Source organism: Aquila chrysaetos, chromosome 12 (assembly GCF_900496995.4).
Source record: "Aquila chrysaetos chrysaetos chromosome 12, bAquChr1.4, whole genome shotgun sequence".
Classification (NCBI taxonomy): Eukaryota; Metazoa; Chordata; class Aves; order Accipitriformes; family Accipitridae; genus Aquila; species Aquila chrysaetos.
This window is the reverse complement of record NC_044015.1, coordinates 34,015,502-34,034,724: the sequence shown is the minus strand read 5'-3', so window position 1 is coordinate 34,034,724 and position 19,223 is coordinate 34,015,502. Positions and strand designations below refer to the sequence as shown.

Here is a 19,223-nt window from a genome sequence, read left to right as displayed (position 1 = left end):
TCTCCAGAGCATCTTGGGTTTTAAAAGTACATTAAGGCACTATTTATGTTAAGTTTAGAGAAGAGGCAGGCAATGATCTGCCTAGCCCAGTGGTACACTCAGTGTTTCTCTTTGACCAGGTCTATCTGAGATGAAGCTGTAAAATGTAATGCTCTTTCCCAGGCTGCGTTCTTGCTCTATATTTTAGGCACCAGATTTTTCTCAGTGAGTCCAGACTGAAGAATGTAAATGCTGTACTCAAAATGGATGATGAGAGCAACAAGAAATAAAGAAATGTAAGGACCTGCCCACAATCATCAGCTCCTGCTCTGAAGCCTGTCTGCGGATCCGCTGCCAGATGTCTATAACGAAGAGAGTGCTGCTGCTGTTGAAAATGGAGGTGAGGGAACTCATCAAGGCTGCCATCATCACAGCAATCATCAAACCCCGGAGCCCTGGGGGAGCAAAATAGGGAAGAAAAATCAGGAGTAGACCTTTGGCCTCTCAGTACTGTTTTTTCATCCCCATGTCTGGTAACAGCACTAAGATTTCCTCATCCTTAGGATGGATAAGGGCAGTCTGATCCCCTCCGTGCAGAGCATGGCTCAAGGCCACCTACACAACTGTAAAGGTTTCTCACCATTGGGCATGAGTTCTATCACGAGTTTGGGGTAGGCAATGTTGGAACAACCCACTGCTGCTCCACAGACCCTTCTACAGATGTCTGGGTCCACGCAGCCCACTTCATCTGCAGAAGACAGGAAAATAACAAGAAGTCAGTGTAAACCCCGTTGAGCTATGGTTGTTTAATTCAGGGGAACAAATCTTGATGCCTTATGCGTTTTCATATAAATTCAGAGATGCAGCTGGAATACAGCTAGAATGAGTGGAGCTGAAGAACATTTTACATCGTAAAATAAAGGTGAAACTTCAAGATGACATTTTGCAATTCTGTTCAGGGTACAGATATAACTCTCCTGGATGTTGCGTAATTGTAAACCTTGACAATTTGTCGTTTGTGGGAACTGGACTGTTTCCATGAACCTGTCAGCTGGGTTACCAAGGATGTTGCAGGCTGACTTAGTCCAATTTGAGGAAATCTGGGAGAGAGGCACTTTCCTCCAGGAGTGGTCCTCCGAACCAGGGTATTCTTCCCAGGAAGTGGCATGCTCTGGAGAAACCAGCAACGAGAGCTCCTTGGGAGACGACAGGAGGGGAATGCTTGCTCTTTCACAAAAGAAGGCTGTTTTGCATAATCCACCAGGAACTGATTGAATCTGTGTGGTAGATTGCTAAAACTGTCACCAAATATCTAATGAAAGCCATAGGATCTGAAGGACAACCTCAGTGCCCCATGTATTTCATCTCACTGACTTCCTCCAGATAGACAGACGCATGCGATGTCCACAGCACGGAGCTATATGCCCCCAATGGCAAAATATGCCCCATATGGACACTCCCAGTGACTTCTGCCACTGTGGAAGCACTGGAGGTGAAGGAAGGGCATGGGAACACCATTGCACAACAGGAATCTATATGAGTATGCCTGCAGGACAGCAGTTTCTGAGGTGTAAAAGTGCTGGCAGACCTGTGTGGGATTAGTGGTCATGGCAGGTATAAAGCCCTGTGGCAAGGAACATGGGAAGGCTTACCTGGGTAAAGAGCTCTGCTGATCATTCCTGGCATGACAATGAAAAACATAGGGAAGATTTTCAGATATCCTCCCAGCACGGATCCACCTTTGGCATGGGAGAGGTTCTTGGCAGAGAGAGACCTCTGGACTATCACCTGCAATCAGTGCGGAAATGGAGCAGAGAGTAAAACAGAAGCACTACAGAGAGAGCAGGATCCATCCTCTCTCTGTCTCTCATTCTCATGGATGACTTTCATCCAGCAGGATCTCAGAGTGTTTTGCATGCCAATGGCAACTTTCCCATCTCAGTTGACTGCAGCCTGCTGCCACTGCTCAGAGCTCAGTGCACAGGCTATAGGAGAGGGCAGCGTGGAAATTTCCTTTACAGGAATCATTTCGCCCTTGACTGAAATGAAGCCACCTTGAGGACTGGAGACAGCAGCTGTACCGCAGCAAGAGACAGGGAATGAAGCAGACTGTAGGTGTTTTGGTATAAGTTCAGTGGTGTGTTTTCATAATTATCCCATCTTAAAGCACAGAAACACCATGTCTTGAGAAAAAAAATACAGTTTTCCTTCTTTCTAACTTGGAAAGGAATAAGAAACGTGAGAACTCTGGGCATACGAATGGCTTCTCTGGAGGTCTACACAAGGTCACTGCAAAGCCAGCTCCAGATCCACATTTTCATATCCTTGTCACGCTAACTGAATGAAGACAGCCAGTACTAACCAGTCCACAGTGGGATAAAGGGAAGAAAATAACCTGCTCGCTCTGCACTAAGAAGTGCACAAAATTAGCAGCTTGCTGAGAAGGTGGAAGGAGTGAAATATTCTGGTCTAGACCAGTAAAACAGTAGTAACTCCTGCATAGTGAGACACAGTCAGTTTTCAGCTCACAGGCCTACAAACGGAGTGGTGGTTTGCCTTGAGAGGAAAAGACTTTCTTTACCTGGTCAGTGCACCAGCACCAAAGAGCCAGCACAGAGAGGCCAAATATAAGGCCAGGCCAAGGAATGTCTCCTGTGACTGGATCCCTGAACAAATGAAAGGCATCTGCACGTGGGAGGTGACAGGTCGTGTTTGGGACTATGATCTTCGGTATTGCTGTGCTGTATTTCTCCTGAAGTCCTTCATACCAGCCAACTTTTTCAAATCCTGAAAAGAAAATGCCAGTGATTTAAGGTCTGGTGCTCCCTGCAAAGTTATTTCTTTATCAGAGTCTCATGATTACTTTTCTCCTGTCTTCCTCTCATCTCCTTTCTTTTCATTCCACCCTCGTTTTTGGCATCCAAGATTTTTACAGAAGTCAGTTGGATTTTGCCCAGAGTCCTTATGGTTTTAACAGTGCACCCTGGAAGGGGATCAATGCAGGAAAATCTCCATGATCCTAATCCCCACAATGTCCTGAGCATCTAGTCTTTGTTCACACACCCTCCAAGAGCTGGAGCAGGATGGTATGACATGAAACAAGATATACCTATATTTCTGTTTGCCAAGGAGGCTTAAAGCAAAGACTAATGATGGTCAGTTCCTTGTTGCTTTTTTATTTTTTTACAATGCTCAGTTACACCCAGATGAATGCACAGTAACTCCAAAAGTCAACAGGCAAAGTCACCAGAATTACTCTGAATTTACATAAGCATAGTAAGAGTTGAATGTGGCTCTGGGAATGCAGTGTTTCAACTTCTTTGGCAACTCCCAGTAAACCCAAACTGGTGAGGTGACGTTATCAAGAACCTCACCTCCATACAGTTAGTGCAAAGGATGAAGCAAGTCTGACAGCTTGGTGAATGACAGTTGTGCTGGCACCACTTCTGTGAGTGCTTAAAACTCATTTCTGCACCATACATTAAAAGGTGAGGTACCCTGCTGAGGTCTAATGACCTTGGGACCATTAAACTAGTGTATGATGCCACTGCAGGTTCCCCTTACCTATGAACATGAGGACCAAAGCTCCCAGCACCATGATCAGAGTCTGCAGCGCGTCTGTGTATATCACAGCCGTTAAACCACCTGTCAGGACAACCAGAGACAACAGGCAGAATGCATCACCATGTACAATGAAACAAGTACGTCACCTGGAAAAAGGTTTTCTTTGGCCCCAGCCCTGTGATTTCAGGACAGACCCCCTGGGAGAAGCTGGCACTGAGCTGATCCCCAGGAGCCTATAGTTGTCACAAGCCCTTCCATGAGGAATGGCCTGAAGGGCTTGTCCACATTCACGAGAGGACTTGGAGGCAGTTCAGCATCTTAATATCTAAAGATGCTAATGTTACAAAAAGAGAAAAAAAGAGCAAATATGGGCAGTGGTAGCTATTTGCAGAGAGGGAGCCAGGAGCCTTCTGTACTGTTAGAAAATTCCCTAGAAAACAGTGATGTTCCCCCCCCAGACCAGTTTCACTTGGGCCAGGAGGGGAGAGGGGAATAGCCAGAGGTCTCCAACAGCTGGGAGTGACAGGGCAGGTACCAAGCAACTCGGGGAATCTCTCGCTCAGACCAGGACCTGAATACTTTCCCTTGTATAGGAAAGGGGAAACTTATATCCTAGGCTTCACTTTATCATGTTTCTTTTAAAATCAGCTTTTTACCAGCTATGGTGTAGACAGCAGTCACTGCTAGCAAGACCACAGTGGACAAGTAGAGATTCCAGCCCAAAGAGATTTGGATGAACAACGCTCCAGAAAAAATGTCTGTCTGGAATAAAAAAAAAACAAGGGCAGTCTGGTGTTAGTAGTACTCCGTGCAAGTGAAATCTAATAAAGCAGCCTGCAGCCCTCTGCGGCTGAAAGCATTGACGAGGGAGGACACCACGAAGGTGAAGTGGAAGAGGAGGAGAGAGCATGGGGCTGTTGGCTGTGAACCTTCTTGTTCTCAATGTAAGGAAAATCTTTCCTCCAGGTCAGAGCTCTCAGCATCTGGGAGCTGGGGCAGCAGAAGGATGAAAATCAAGGTCCCACACCAAGGGACTACAAAGCAGTCAAAAGACTGTCTTACAGGCAGCATTCGTGGCATGTAATCCTGCCTGGCACAGACAGGTATTGGTGGAAACTGCCACTCCTTTTGCTGACTGTGAAGACATCTGTGGGAAGCAGGAGCCCATGTATGCACAGGCAGAGACAGGAGGGAAAGGGGGGCAAATAGCAGAGACCAGGTTCCACCCAAGACTACATCTTGGTGGCCTCATGGCCAGGAGAGACACTTTAGCTTGAAAGACCCCTAAAGAATCACTGATGTCTTGTGCCATGATTTATTTATCTGAAAAGGTCGACAGCTCGCTTTTCTATCCATGCTGTTCAGCATACTAGAATGACTCTTGAAAAACGAGTTATACCTGCTGAGGACCTCTCCAGAAATACAGAAACCCCCATCGGCTTTGTTTTGTTTGGACCTACTGGCAGAGAGGGTGAAACCAGAAACTGGGTGAAACCTGGAATTATACAGATAACATCATTCAGATGCAGAAGGTAATATGGGAGATGTGTATGTTGGGAAATCAGTCTGAAGGACACCTGCAAATCTGGTACGGGTTGAGATACAGATGAAGACACTTGCCAAGGGAGACAGAAGAGATGAGGCAAGATTTATATTTGCTGTGCCTGAAATAAGCACCTTAAAAGCAAGCACTCAGTGCAACTCCTGACCTCTGCAACCCTGAGACAGGACAACCACTGTCAGGACACCACAGGAGCCACTGTGTCTTCTGGTTTTTCAATTCCCAGCAGGAAATAGAAACACCTCTGTAGCCATGCAGGATCAGTCCTTTGACAACACTGTTTATTGAGATCTCTGATTTTCTTTGCAAGCAGGGAAGACTCTGCAATGCCCTAGTTGCTAACCTATGTTTGGGCAAAAAGCATAGGGAGAAAAATCCTTCTTGTAACCAACTGCCTGCTGTCCAGCCAGCCGCTAAATGAGCTCTCTACAAACAATAGCACTGCTTAATAGAAAGCACCTGTCGTGCCCATAAACTCCACCAGCCACATCCGTCAGCCACGCGTGAATTAGCTGCACAGAGGAGAAACCACTGAGATGAAACAGCAATGACTGAGGCCAGGGTCCTGCTCTGAAAGGCATTGGAAAATACTGTTCTGCTGAAGGTCATTTTGGAAGACTGGTCTGTTTTCGTCACATATATTGATTGTGTAGCTGTGCACGTTGTGGTGCTGTTGCAGGAGAGATCTTCCATTTACCCCTCATGGGTAAAGAGGCCTCAAATGCCTCTTTGCAAGACCCCATCTTGCAATGCTTCAGTCCCACAGAGCAAAGCTCCTGGAGGCAGCGGTGACAGCGATGGGTGACATGACCAAGAGCTGGCCATTAGAGGAGGAAATCTACCCCATACTCCCAGCCTGGAACTCCTCTTAATGCACCTCCCAGGACCTGAGACATAATAAGCTTGGGGAAGGACCCTGAAGCCAGCTGCAAAAAGGCACATGGGTGCCTCATCTCCAGTTAATGTCTTCCAAGGCAATTTGACATCTAAATACTTCAGTAGGGTCTAGTGAAAACTGACTTGTACTGGCCATGGGACAATCAGCTGGAGACAAAGGACTGACGTTTTCAGTCCCTGTAATGGACTCTGAAATACAGTCCTCTCCCTCCAGGGGCACAGGTGGTTCTTAGCAACTCTCTGAGCCTAAGTTCTGCCTCTTTATTAAAGGCATTTAAATGAAGGAAAATACCCAGTAGCTTACATTATTTTTTGGTTATCGGCAGGATACCGTGCTACAAGCATCCAGGAAAGATGCTGAGTTTTGTCACAAGCCAGAACATACCCCCCTTTCACCATACCCTTTTTATACAACACAAGTGACAGAAAGAGAGAGGAATAAACATAACATACCTAATGCTGAAAACTCAGCTACAAGAACAACAGCAGATTTATGATAATTTAAGAGAATTTCACAATTACAAGATGCAGCCAGCCAGATCCTCAGATGGGGTAATGCTGCAGTTCCCCTGTCTATATTGGCTAAGGTTTGATCTGATAGAAGAGGAAAAGCAGGCAGACAGCTTATGGTACTTACACAGTTTAGTAATTAGCTGCCATATCCCTGTAAAGTTCTCGCTGTGCATTGCTGTTTAATGAGGGCTCTCTCTTTTAGGATAAGTCTCCATGATCAATACAGAGGCAGGTATTTACTTGAGCAAAGCAGCACACTAACAGACTGCTGCTGTTTCTGGTAGCTGAGCTGGTCCTTTCAAGGACATCTGAGTTATCTCTGAGCAGCCCTGCATTGTACCAGGATGACCTACCCCTGCCCTAGACACAAGGGTTGTGTTCAGTTGGATACATACGGATATCTTGGTGAATATATAGAGAACGAGGGACAGTACGGACATGTAGATTTGTATCCTCTGCCCTCCAAATCTCTTCTGCAGGTACTCAGGCATGGTGACCACTCCTGCTGCGATGTAAACAGGCACAAAGATCCAGCCGAGAGCTAGAAGTGCCCAGGTAGCCTGTTAAGGAGACAAAGAAAATAAAGGCACATGATTCAACACACGGAAATGTCCTTCTTCTCTGTTCTTTCAGTGAACATCCTAAGAAAACAGAAAGGTACAGTACCATGCAATAGATCTGGGAAGCAGTCTGACTTTTTCTCCCTGCTCAGAAGATGAGATGACAAATGGAGGAATTATTACAATACAGTTAGAAGTTTTTGAAGTTATCCTTCTAAGCTCTGTGTCTCTCTGTCATGAGTGGCACATCCTGTTCCATCTCCTAGTCTTTTGGGCAAGATAGTGTATTCTGTTGCTCTGGATCTCTGAAAGATGGTGTTGTATTTGGTGGCCTTTGAAACCACTGATGCTGTGTCAGTGAAGAGTTAAGTGATTCAGAGAAGGATGGGAGCATCTGTTTGTTGCTTGATTAGCAAGTGATGAGGCTGAGGCAGCAGACTGTCCCTGCGGAGCATAAAAATAAGCAACAGCAAGACTCTGCTGCGATGTTCTCCTTGCAGGCTGACGCAGATGTGCTTCTGTCGCTGGCAGATAAAGGAGCAGTTCAATTGCTTTGCCACAGGTGAAGGGTCCTTTGGAAGGTGTAAAGGGATCATGTATTTCTCCTCTGAAACCCAGCAAAAGCCCGAACAGGAGATCTTGAACATGAAAGCCATTGGATTATCAGACTTCACCTCCTGGTTGTCTCAGGCCATTACCTTTCATCCAAGTACCTTACATTAGGCCAGATTTTACTTTGATCAGTTATTTAAGTTATCAGAAATGAAACCAATCCCTGTAAGCAGAGATTGGGAGTGATCGAGGAGAACAGCCATGGCCCCTGCAGTGGCAGAGACTGGCTTAGGTAAAAGATGCTCATACAATCCCTGCAGCTGAGTGCTGTCCCATGACAAAGGGAGAGAATAATGGCATACCTAAAGTCCCTTTCTAATCTGAAAGAAATGAATCTAAACTCATGAAGTTAGATTTGCCCTGACATACAATCTTGATTTCATGGGTTTCGAAAATGACTTGAATAGATTTACTTAAAGTACAGCAATATTGGTATGTCCTACATGCACCAGGCTGAACACAGGCTCTGGTTTCTTCACAAAGGACTTAAAAGTGATCTTAATGGTTTAGAAAAAAAACCAGTGCAGTGAATAGATATACCAGGAAAGAGCTCTTGGTGGGCCCTGCCTGTGCTTGGTAAGTATCCGGCACTATTAGCAGTCTCTGCTGATAGAGACAAGAGATTTAGAGTTAGGTGAGTGATGTTTATTGTGAGGCTGGCACTAATCTCATTGCTCATCACTGCAGCTGAGAAATTTCATTAGTATCACACACCAAGGGCCTGGTTTTCATGCTCTGTGTGGTGTCAGTAGCAATTTTCCAGGCCACTTCAATAGGGCAGAATGAGACCTGCTTTCACACCCAGATGTTCACCCCAGAGACGTCACTGACAGGTGAATGCAGTGTTGCCGATTCTCATGGTTTTACATTGAATTTAGGAGCACATGCTGTTTTTTCAAACTCCCTGTACCCAGAATCCTGTGATTATCCAAGTACCTTTTCAGCATTCATTATCTTTTATTTTAATCTTCATGAGTGCAGAATAAAGCTTAAATATATGGCCATGTGCTTCTGGGAAGGTCAAAGAGCTAATAATTTTAGTGGATTCTGCTTAAACTAAAATAAAGATCTCATGTTTTTAAGGCTGTCTGAATGTCTGGAGGCATCTTTCCTGAGGCTGGAGAACTTGTAGTTGCCGATACTGTTAGCACTTGATTTTGGAGACAAACCCCCAGTCCCTTTGTAAACAGTGACAGCTTAGTTGACAACATAAGTGATGCTTACATTCCACTCAAAGCCTCCAACAGCAAGGCCCCCAGCTGCTCCAGTGCCCGCCAGGCCAATGAATAAGCCACTGCCCACATTGCTTGACATCAGGGATGCTCCAATCTGAAACACATAGCACAGGCATAAACCCCAGAAAGTCACCTTGAGGAATCTCTGTATAAGCCCAAGCATTTTCTCCAGGCACTCTCTTTCCCCAGGGCCCCATCTCCTTGTAGGTAGGTAGCTGGGTGCTACTGGAGAGTTGTGGTTTTGTTCTCCTTTTAAAGAAAACTACACTTTTATATCTTAAGGTGGGTGTGTCTACTCCCTTCCACTGCCCCAACTCCAATGCAAAGCTTAATCTCAGAATCGGGGTTCACTTTGTCAATGGTTCTCCTGAGATATACACCTGTTATGGGGAGTACAGCGTGGTGAGGGAAGTGTGGTGGCAGTAACAGATACCTCAGTGTCCATGCAACATGATAGATTTCTCCATTCCCTTGTTACTCATCCAGCAACGTGCCTTCTCCAACTTTGCTGACCTTTGCTCTACCTCTCCACGTCTTGCTGACAGCCCAGCCTCTTTCAAGTCTTGCACTGAACACGTATGTGGTGGGTTACACAGCCATGGTGACAGGAGTGCTCTCTTGGAGCTCCTCCTAAGAGAGGAGATTCCCGAACCGTAGCAGGGACAATATGAGAAACATGCAGGCCTTTTGTGTTTAATGTCTACACATAGGTTCAAAGATACTCAGCTCTGCAGTAGGCTGGAAAATGCTAATACCTCGGGTTAACTTTAACTGTAGCTGTGGGCACTGTAGGCTGTCCCTACCATGGCTCGTTGACACCCTAATTGGAAGAATGCAAGCTCCAAGGTGCTTTAAACAGGGCAAAGACCTGCTTTCTGTATGTCAACATCAGATCTCTCTCGGGGTCAAATGAGAAGTTACCCAAAGGACAAGTCTAACCCTTTTGTCTCTGGAGAAAGTTTGCTTTTAGCCACATTGCCTACAAGGAGTTTTTCTCTCCATAGTACTGCTACATGTGAAAGAAGGAATGATGGAATTTGATCTGCTTCTCACCTTTAAGCAAGGTAAAACATTAATATGTCATCAACACCCACACTGATTCCTGCCAAGAGCTCTGCCTGCTTGTCTGTCTAAGAAAACTCTTGATTAGAGAGCTGGCTGCCGCAACATGAATTTGCAACAGAGCTGGGAATGCTCTCAAGACATGTAAACAGATTTCCTGATATCTATATCAGACACAGAAATACAGAAGATAGATACATTGCACAGGAGCAGCAATGTAATATCAGGGTTTAGTTGAGGCTGTCTGACACACAGCAGAAATCTGTCACACCCGTAAAAAAAAAATAAAATACATGCAAGCCAGTCTTGTATTCAAGGTGAAAGCCACAAGGAGCTGAGCCTGCAGGAATGCTGTAGAGGTGGAATCAGCTCTCTGACAAACAAAACTGAAAAGCAAACAGCATTATAGGTTGCTTTGAACCTATAAATTAGGAGAGCCAAGAGCCAACCTGTACCCAACAGACTCTGTGGCCACCTGTGGCTGGAGCCAAAGCAATGAGAATGCTTTGGGTTTTTTTTGTTTGACGGGGGTTTTTTTTAAGAAAAAAAGAATGATGTTGGGGAAAAAATGTTCTATTTTAGTATCTTTTCATTTTCCCCTTCCTGATTAGAGAAAACCATCAAGTTAAGCTTTTCCATTAAATGTCACTTGGCTGAGACAGAAGTATAAAGAACATCTAAGAAATAACAGATTTTAGAGAGGTGTATGTGTCTCTGATGGAAGAGGTTGAAAATCTAGCCTAGTGAATTTATGGGCAATGTAAATCCAAAGGAAAAACAGAAAAAATACAGTGTTTTGGTTGAGAAGTGCATTTCGTTACCCACAACTCACTGGAGAGATATATGGTGTTAGAGTCTGGCATTGGCTGAGAAGGATCTTTATTCCTGTGGCGTTTTTATTCCTTTCAAACTTTAAATTATCTTTATATGTACCTTTCACTCCCAAGAAAAGGCGCCTTCAATAGATTTTTTTTCTTCATAGTGAAGATTTATACTTTGGTGGTTTGAAGTTTATATCCTTTACATCGTTAGTCAATAATCTCAACTTTACTCTAAATAGCAAGGGCTCAGAAAGTCCTGGGCCTTGGGATTATTTTTTCTTCAGTCTCTAAATGCTATTTTACTGGATAGCACATTCCTAGATTACCTAATGCTCTCTTAGCTTGGCAACAAAGGTATCTTTGGTGAGTTGGGGCCAAAGATTTTCAAACCCATCTAGGCAGTCAGCGCTCCCTCACTTCCATCAATGTGAACATTTTTATTGCTGAGTTTAGCAGAGAAATTGAGAGTTGAAAAAACCTGAAGATGCTGAACTATCCTTTTGGCCCGGGAGCTCCATGCTGTAGCCCATTAGCAAAGCTGCATGGGATGATTCCTGGTGGATGCTCTTCATCTCAAGACTACAGTCAAAACATGTATGGACTGGCTCCCCTCACTAGACTTGCCGTCCTTACATCTGGAATCGCTTTTGAACCATGAGGAACAGAGGGATGCATTTCACTCACAGGCCACCAAGTCATGGATCGTCCAGCTAGGAAATAGCCTCCAATGGTCCCCCGGCTTGCTCGTATCGATGACTGGAAGCACAGGAAAAAGAAAAGTGTTTTCCTCCATTCACCCACCCTCAAGTCAGACCCAATGCCCGTCCCAGTAGCCTTGATACATCCCATCAGCAATCTCTTGCACCACCCTAGTCCTGCTTCCTTGGGTGTCACTGCGGTTAACTGGCTCACCCTACTCAAAGCAGCACAGACAGGTAGTGCGTGGCTCCGATGCAGGCTGAAGCAGGGCCCCTGTAAAAGGCATCTAATTTTGAGAAATCAAGAGGTTTGTTAGCTCTCAGCCGTGTGAAGATACATGTTTGCAGCTCCAAGAAAGGCTGCCCACCTTCTGACAATGGTATGCGTTAAGAAGAAGCATTTCCCTCGTCACTGGCTAGCACCCCTAGCAAATGCCTTCAGAGCCAAATAAGGGAGAACGTGGCACGGGTGAGAATCAGAGGACAACCTTGTATCCCGTGGAATGCCATCAAGGACTGCATTTGGGCATGACATGCACTCCAGGATGGTTAGCAATGTCCCGCTGCAGCTCCTGCTGCCTTGCTTCTTCCCACTGCTGTGGATTCAGGGTTTCCAGCAGCCCCACACTTGTATGGCCAAATCATGCAGCCCCGTCTAGGAACTGCATGAGAACTGCAGGGATTTCAAGAGCAATAGGATGTCCATAGGCCAGCAAGTCCCTCCAATGTGACTGAGGCTGACTGTGCTTGCTGTTTGCAGCAACCAGGAACTTGCAGTCGGGCACCATAATAAAATGGTTTGCTGCAAAACGCCTGTGCACATGGCAGCATCCAGACTGGTGAGCAGCACTGCCACCAAGCCAGGAGGAGCCTGAATGCCTGGTCTCAGCATCAGCTCGAAAAATTATTATCATGTATCTGTTAAGTATGCCAGTGTTCACCCATTGCTTCTGCCTCTCTTTGTGCACGTTTCTGATAGTCCAGCTTTGGAAAGAAGCTGCTTGTACCTTTAATGACTTCTCCTTGAATGTACCAATTGGGAAAGAAAAAACGCTTCAGCCAGCCAGAACACTACAGGTCTCTATGAAAGAAGCTTTCGCAAAGCAACATGAACAAATAATTAGCAACAATCTTTCCAAAGCTTTTTAAAGTCCCCTTTCAGTCTTTTCCACCCCAACCCTGGCTTTTCTTTTGCCCCCTGCCTGCCCACACCCTGGTGTGAGACTACTTTGCAATATGGGAGGTACACATCATCCCCAGAACAACCTCCAGGGAATGACCCCTTGGTTATCCCCATGTGGGGGGGGATGGCTCACTGGAAGGTCACTGTCACCCTTCAATAGACCCTGGGATAACGGTGTGAGCAGAGGATGCCCTTTGCAGGCAAACACCTTTGTACCCATGAAGGGCCCAGGGAGGATCAAAGGCTCTCCGCCTCAGGTGGACCTAAACCCAGTCACCTCGGGGACTCACCCATATCCCGACGGCGAGGACAAAGGCGAAGTAAGAAACCACGACGATTATGTCTGCCACCTCAAAGGCCACTCTCGTGTCCCCCGGCAGCGCGGGCAGCTCTGAGGCGGCTGCGGTCGGCTGGATCATGGCTGCGAGCGAACTGCTGATTTTCTCTCTCACACTGGACTTTGGTGCACGTTGGCCTTCATTGCTTTCCTTGTAATAATTAACAGGGTGGAGAAGGTGTGAGTGGGGAGTGGGAGCCAGGCAGGACTGTACCTAATGTTTTCCCAGCAGGTCCCAGCAGTAGCTTTGGCTCCGTGGTTCGTCAGTGAGGACCTTCCCATAGCTCTGTGGTGTGAGCATCCCTCCCAGATGCTCCTGTGTCCTTTTACCAGCCGTCCCCTCTCCTGCTCATTTACCCATTGGTGTCAGCCACTGGGATGGCAAATGGATAAGTGTCACACTGTCTTGTCCCCTGCCCCTCTTTCATATCACTTTCTCTGCAGCATCCTATAGGGGAAAGTTCCCCCTTAGAGGAGCTGCCATAGAGGGGATTTGGTCTTTCTTCCTGGTGCGGGTGGTAAGGATACTGATCTGTGCAGGATGGGTGCAGCACCTGCACCCACCCCGCAGGGGCAGGACCAGCCGTAGGCGAGGACACCGGTGCCCCTTTCCTCACTCGCTCCAGCTGCCTCCTTCCCCAGCCTGTGCTGCAGCTCAGGGATACTCCGTGCTGCAGAGAGACCCACAGCCCCGGCGGATGGTCAGCAGACAGGGAGCACGTGTTACGCCGCACATTCACTTTGCAGGTAGCAACAGGGGGAAACGCAGGGAGGAGACAGCTCAGTTTTCTTGGCAGGCTCTCCAGCATGCACGTGGCCAGCAGCGAAGTAGTTAAGCAAGCAGAGCCAATGCCAGGTCACCTACATGAGTTGGGAAAGCTGCAGTGGCAGCAGGAGCAGTAGCTGTCTTGGGGCACGGGCATGTAGGAGGGGGCTGTCCCCTACCACAGCAGCAAACTGCAAGTCGCAGGTCCTTCTCCCCATCCCTCCAGCTGCCTGGTACAGCAGAGTCATTTCTCAGCTGCCTGGGATGTCTCGCCCTTCTCCACCTCTTAATGCTGGGGCCAGGCAGGACCTAAGCCTCCACCTCCCTCTGTGCCAGGGCCCTGCTCAGAGGTGCTGGGAGGAGTCCAGGACGGTCCCTGCGGGTGCTTCAGTCGATGGGCATAACCCAAGAGCCTGAGACAGGCAGACGGGCACAGGCCCGGCTTCTCAGTGTGGTTCCTAATGATGCTAATAGACATTCGCCACCCACAGGTTTTGGCTCCTGACACCACCCTCAAAGCCATGAGGGCTTGTAGCATCCATTTCCTCCTTAGCTGATAAATACAAACATCTCCAGACCATGGCTGGCCTAAGTCACCCTCCAGAGACCTCTCTCCTCTCTCTCCACTGGCTGAGGAAGAGCTACTTTTCTCCTTTCTGCTGAGTGCCCACGGTGCTGTGAATGCCCCTCCAAGACAGTGTCACTTTCCCCTGCCTCACTTTCCCCACCCGCAGTAGCACCAGGGAAATCACAAGTATGCTGGAAGCATTTTCTGAGCGCTCCTATGGAGGGGATGCTGCTGTAGGAGAAGACAGGGCAGTGGGTTGGGTTAGCAGGCAAAAAGGCAGGGGCTACAAGGATGTCCTTGGGAGAGTTTTGGTTTGGGGCTGCCACCCTGGCAGGCTCAGCTGGGCTTACCCTGAGTCCTGTGAGAAAAGAAATCATAAAGGGCTCTAGCTGGATGCTAAAAGAAAGAGAACACTTGGGACACCCATAGGGTAGTTCTGACTGTGACACCAGCTACCAAGACTCAAGCTCCAGCATGGCCACAAAGGTCCCTCCGTTACCTCTGTCTGCAGCTATCTCATACCTGCCAATGGGGGACAGGACAACTCAGCTGAGGGCACCAGCCTGGTTTGGAGACAAGGTGGGGACCCTCCAGCACCAGCCCAGCTCTACTCGACACCACCAGTCCTCACCACCCACCCTCACAGGGTGTGGATCACACAGCCCCCCTGCTCCTTTGGTGGGACAGCTTTGGGAGGATTGCCCAAGGCTCCTACAATGATTTGCAGAGCCGTTACAGAGCTGGCTGCAGGGCACAAGCCTTCTCCAGGCAGTTCCCCGGTCCTCAAAGCACAACCATCTCCTACCTCCCCCACCCTCCGCCATCCGTGGTCCCTTGCCCCATGACATACCAGGTGGGACATTTTAAACTTAGGTGAGCTTTGCTTGTTCTTGGTTTCAAGGGAGGCAACAAAACCTCTCGCTCATTTTGTTTTATCCCCCTCTTCCCTGAGCATTTTCTTGCAAATGCTGGCTACCTACTTGCTCATTAATTGCACTGCTAAAGCAAGGTCCCCGTCCACCCCTGCTCCCTCATCTGAGGCTCTTTGGGAGCAGCACCTCCCCGTAGTCTCATTATCCACAAGAGGCTTTTCAAGACTGAAATGTTTCAACAAGCTGAAGTACAGTTACCAGAAATTAAATACCTGGAAGCCTAAATCCCCTGGTGTAAACAGGCGGCTCTCCCTGCGCAGAGCTGATTTTCACTCACTCACACACTTTTCCTTCTTAACGCGGCAGCACCTGAAAGCAAAAAGACAGTCGCCTAATCTTGAAATGCATTCAATTCCTGCCCAAGAAGCAAACAGAGCCAGTATCTCCAGGCTTCCTAGACCAGGAATCCTGCTCCCCACGGGGACCCCAATCTGAAGCGCTTGCCCAGCCCAGCCCTTCACCCCACCTTCCCAAGACGCTGTACCAGCAGCAATTAACACTTGCAAATACTTGAAAGCTTGCACCCCTGAAAAGTAAATACATCTAGTAAGCCATTCCCAGCAGCTGTGAGCTATCACGAGTCCGTTGGACCCACTAGAAAGATGTTGGCTTACGGTGGCAGGACCCTGTCGAGTGTTGTTACACCGACTAGACCATCCCAAGGCGTAGTGGCCAACCCCACTGCTGCTGCAGTTGGGCAGGATTGCAGCAGCTGCACCTTGAACGCGGACGATACCTCGAGTGCGTCTGCAGCAGTGCCCTCCTTAGCTGCTTGGCGGTCTCGTGGCCCTCCTGCCCTCGGTCCTCTTCAGCAGGAGTTGCTCTGCTCACCACCGCTCGGGGCCGGCCGCAGAGGTGTGCTCCTCCCGCGCTCCCCCCCGGGACGTGGCCGCCGTCCCTGCCCACAGCCGAGGGGATGACACATGCCGGCGTTGCCGCTCGCCCTGACTCCCGGCCCCGCGGCAGGAGCCCCCGGCGAGAAGTGCGGTGGACGGCGCGAGGCGCACGGCTCCGCCAGGCCCCGGCAGCGGGGCAGCGCTTATCTCCTGCTCCACGCGCTCTTAAGTCAACATTGGCGGCTATCCACCCCCAGGAGACGTGGCGCTCCTTGCCCTGGGAAGGGATGGGGGAATTCACGTGCCCAGGAAACAATAAAGCTCAACACAGCTGACAAACAAACGAGCGGCCATTGGAGTGAAAGGTATTACAGCAACATAAGCGCAGCAGGTGCAAGCGGGCAGATCTCTATTGATTCTGGGGGAGGCACACTCCTTTGCTCCCGCTTATCTCCAGGGGACCTGGCAAGGCACCTCGAATGCTCTGGTTAAGTGTTACAGCAAACCCATCTTCCCCAGCAGGCAGAGCACCTCAAAGCCTCTCGGTCGTGTAGGCAAAGCTAAATTTTGCTTCCCCAAAGCTAAGGGACAGGTTGGCTTACGTCGTCTGCGTTGGTGGGAGGGGTGGTGGTGGCCGAGAAAGCGCTGGGCATGGCGGGGAGGGGTAAGCCGGTGAGCACAGGGGACAAAGCTGTTGTGGGGTGTCACCCGTGGCACGAACAGGGGCTGGTGGAGGTGTTGGCTGTACTCGTGGGGTAATGGGCACAGAGGGCTGAGCTGAGGAATACAGATCTCCATCCTCTCCCCATTCCCCTCCTGAGACATCGCTCCTCTACCTCCCAAAACACCTTTCCTCCTCCTCCCTCCAGGACTCACTCCTTGGTGCATGCCTGGCTTCACGCAGTCTTTCTTTCCTCTTCGTGAGGACTGAGAGCAGGGCTAGCAAATGGGGGGCAGAAGACGGCCTCTGGAGCTCAGCTGGTGGGGCTGGAGCTACTTCACGTGTCCCAACTCCGTGGCCAGAGACGGGCCCATTGGCACTGAGCCCTGCAGCCACGGCCTCTCCCAGCCCTGCCGTGCTGCCCGGCGGAGTTTTAGGGCAGGCTGCAGAGGAGCAGCAGCCCTGTAAAACCGCAGAGTTTAAGCAGTATCTCAGAGCTGCAACCCGCCTGCCCGAGGCCTCCTGCAGCACAGTTAATACGCTCTCCTCTCCTTGCAGCAAAAGTGACAGGACGTTTAGTGTCCTCTTGTGGAGTGTGCTCCCTCACTCATGTCACAGCAGCTGAGAATGAGCCCTTCAGGGACTGGAAATTATAAGTGGCGTTTCAAAGTGTGCAGCTCAAAAAAAAAAAAAAAAAGGCGCTGAAGAGCAAGTGTTTCTGGGGCAAAGGATGTTCAGTTAAGTGACAGGCAATTATTTTCGCAAATGTTAACGAATAAATGGACTTCCTCTTCATTATGAAGCTACTTCACAGTCATCAGCAAACAGCTCCAATGACAATTAGTGAATTTCTAAATGGATTGAGAAATTGGTTTATATACAGATAACAATGCAATGAGGCAAGGCGATAGCCAAGCCTCACTTCTCACCTTACCTCCCGGGGGGGGGGGGGGGGATTTTTTTCTGCGTGCTGGATGGGTGAGGTATTCAGCTAACCATTCTATTCTTCTCAGCCCTTTCTCAGGGGGAACGACTCTTGAATGAAATTCAACCGTTTAATTTCGGTTTGATATGAATGGGCTTTAAATGTATTTAATGTTTAAAGGCAAGCTATTCAGCTCAGAGCCTGCTCCGGAGGAACAGCGTGGTGGGAAGCAGGCAGTGGCAGCGGGAAGCAGCAGACCCCCGGGAAGCCGCAGCAGTGCTACCACGGCTCTTTTCTTCCCTCTGCAGGCCACACTCTGATTTTCACTCCTGGACTGTCCCATAAACCTGGAGCAAGTCCATCGCTTCAAGTTTCCTTGCATTATTTTGTTTGTTTGTTTAACCCTGGGGTGAGTCAGGGATACCTGTGCTGAAGACAGCGGTATAAGCGCTGTGCAGAAGAGCCAGGGAAGGTGCTGGTTTCGGTGGGAACCTCGGTACCTTGGCAGGCTCCTTCGTGCACCCATCGCACCAGGGGGAAAGCTCCCAGCTCCGTGCATGGACCCTAATCCTGTCCGCTCCTGGGGCGGGAGAGAGGTCCGCGACGGATGCGTTTGCTCAGTTGCAGGCGTGCAATGCTGGTGCAGAGGCAGGTGGGCTCGCATGGGATGTGCTTCGTTTGGGCTTTCCTCTCAGCAGGGAGCTGCAAGCACGGACCTCTCCCAGCAAGCGGCACTGACCACGCTTACCCCTTCCTCAGTCTATCCTGAAGATCAGCTGTAGCTCCTGCCTGAGCACTGTGGACCCGTGACCCCGTCATCTGCGTGTAGATTAAAGATAACCTTGACATACAGGACAGTTTCAAGTTAGCATATAGCTTTTTCTGCACTTAATTGGGACAGTTCCGTGAGTTAAGTGAAAGGAGATGCCTTGCGCTAAGCATGGTATTACCAACCAGTCAGTCTAGGCTGAAGTGAACGTTACTGAGAGTGGAGTCTCATCCCATCTGCCTTTATCCAGACGACTCCTCTGCCACCACAAACGAGGGTTTGCGCCTCCCCGTTCAGCTGAGCTGCCACAACTCCTCTGGTCGCCCCTTCCGTCCTCGTGCACCCAGCTAGGAAACTAAGGTGAGAAGCCACAGAAGAAGTTTCAAGGCGCACTTCCAGCCATGACTGCCTAGAAAAATCATTCTAGGACCAAGTAGATTTAGGCTGGATAAAATATGTCACATTTACTGAGTGACTTTTCTGACTAACAGCCAGACTTTGAAAGATATTAGCAAGGGTAAAACATTAAGTGACAGAACAAGGACACTTTAGATGAAGGATGTTGTTCTCCCTTTAATTTACTCCCCTGTACAGCCTTGCAAAGATCTCAGCAGAGTAAGTGTCCTTATTGATGGATACGCTATCCTTGTTAAGATGGGACAATATACTTATTTACAGCTTTCATCATTGTCACGAAGGCACAAAGCAAACAGATATAACTAATGAAGATTTAGTTATTACATG

General features: G+C 48.6%; 1 protein-coding gene across 1 annotated transcript in view; it reads right to left on the bottom strand.

Annotated features, from left to right (window-relative positions):
- SLC5A9 (solute carrier family 5 member 9) overlaps nucleotides 1-15,593 on the bottom strand; it is a 32,599-nt gene extending 17,006 nt beyond the window's left edge. The window contains exons 1-11 of the mRNA XM_030033896.2: nucleotides 15,501-15,593; nucleotides 12,976-13,173; nucleotides 11,489-11,560; nucleotides 8,911-9,015; nucleotides 6,910-7,074; nucleotides 4,200-4,305; nucleotides 3,544-3,624; nucleotides 2,561-2,766; nucleotides 1,632-1,767; nucleotides 620-727; nucleotides 284-434 (exon numbers count right to left, since the gene is read on the bottom strand). Coding sequence (XP_029889756.1) covers nucleotides 284-434; nucleotides 620-727; nucleotides 1,632-1,767; nucleotides 2,561-2,766; nucleotides 3,544-3,624; nucleotides 4,200-4,305; nucleotides 6,910-7,074; nucleotides 8,911-9,015; nucleotides 11,489-11,560; nucleotides 12,976-13,104 — 1,259 coding nt within the window. The 5' untranslated portion in view covers nucleotides 13,105-13,173; nucleotides 15,501-15,593. The remainder of the gene's footprint in view (nucleotides 1-283; nucleotides 435-619; nucleotides 728-1,631; nucleotides 1,768-2,560; nucleotides 2,767-3,543; nucleotides 3,625-4,199; nucleotides 4,306-6,909; nucleotides 7,075-8,910; nucleotides 9,016-11,488; nucleotides 11,561-12,975; nucleotides 13,174-15,500) is intronic.
- Between the last annotated feature and the right edge of the window lie 3,630 nt (nucleotides 15,594-19,223).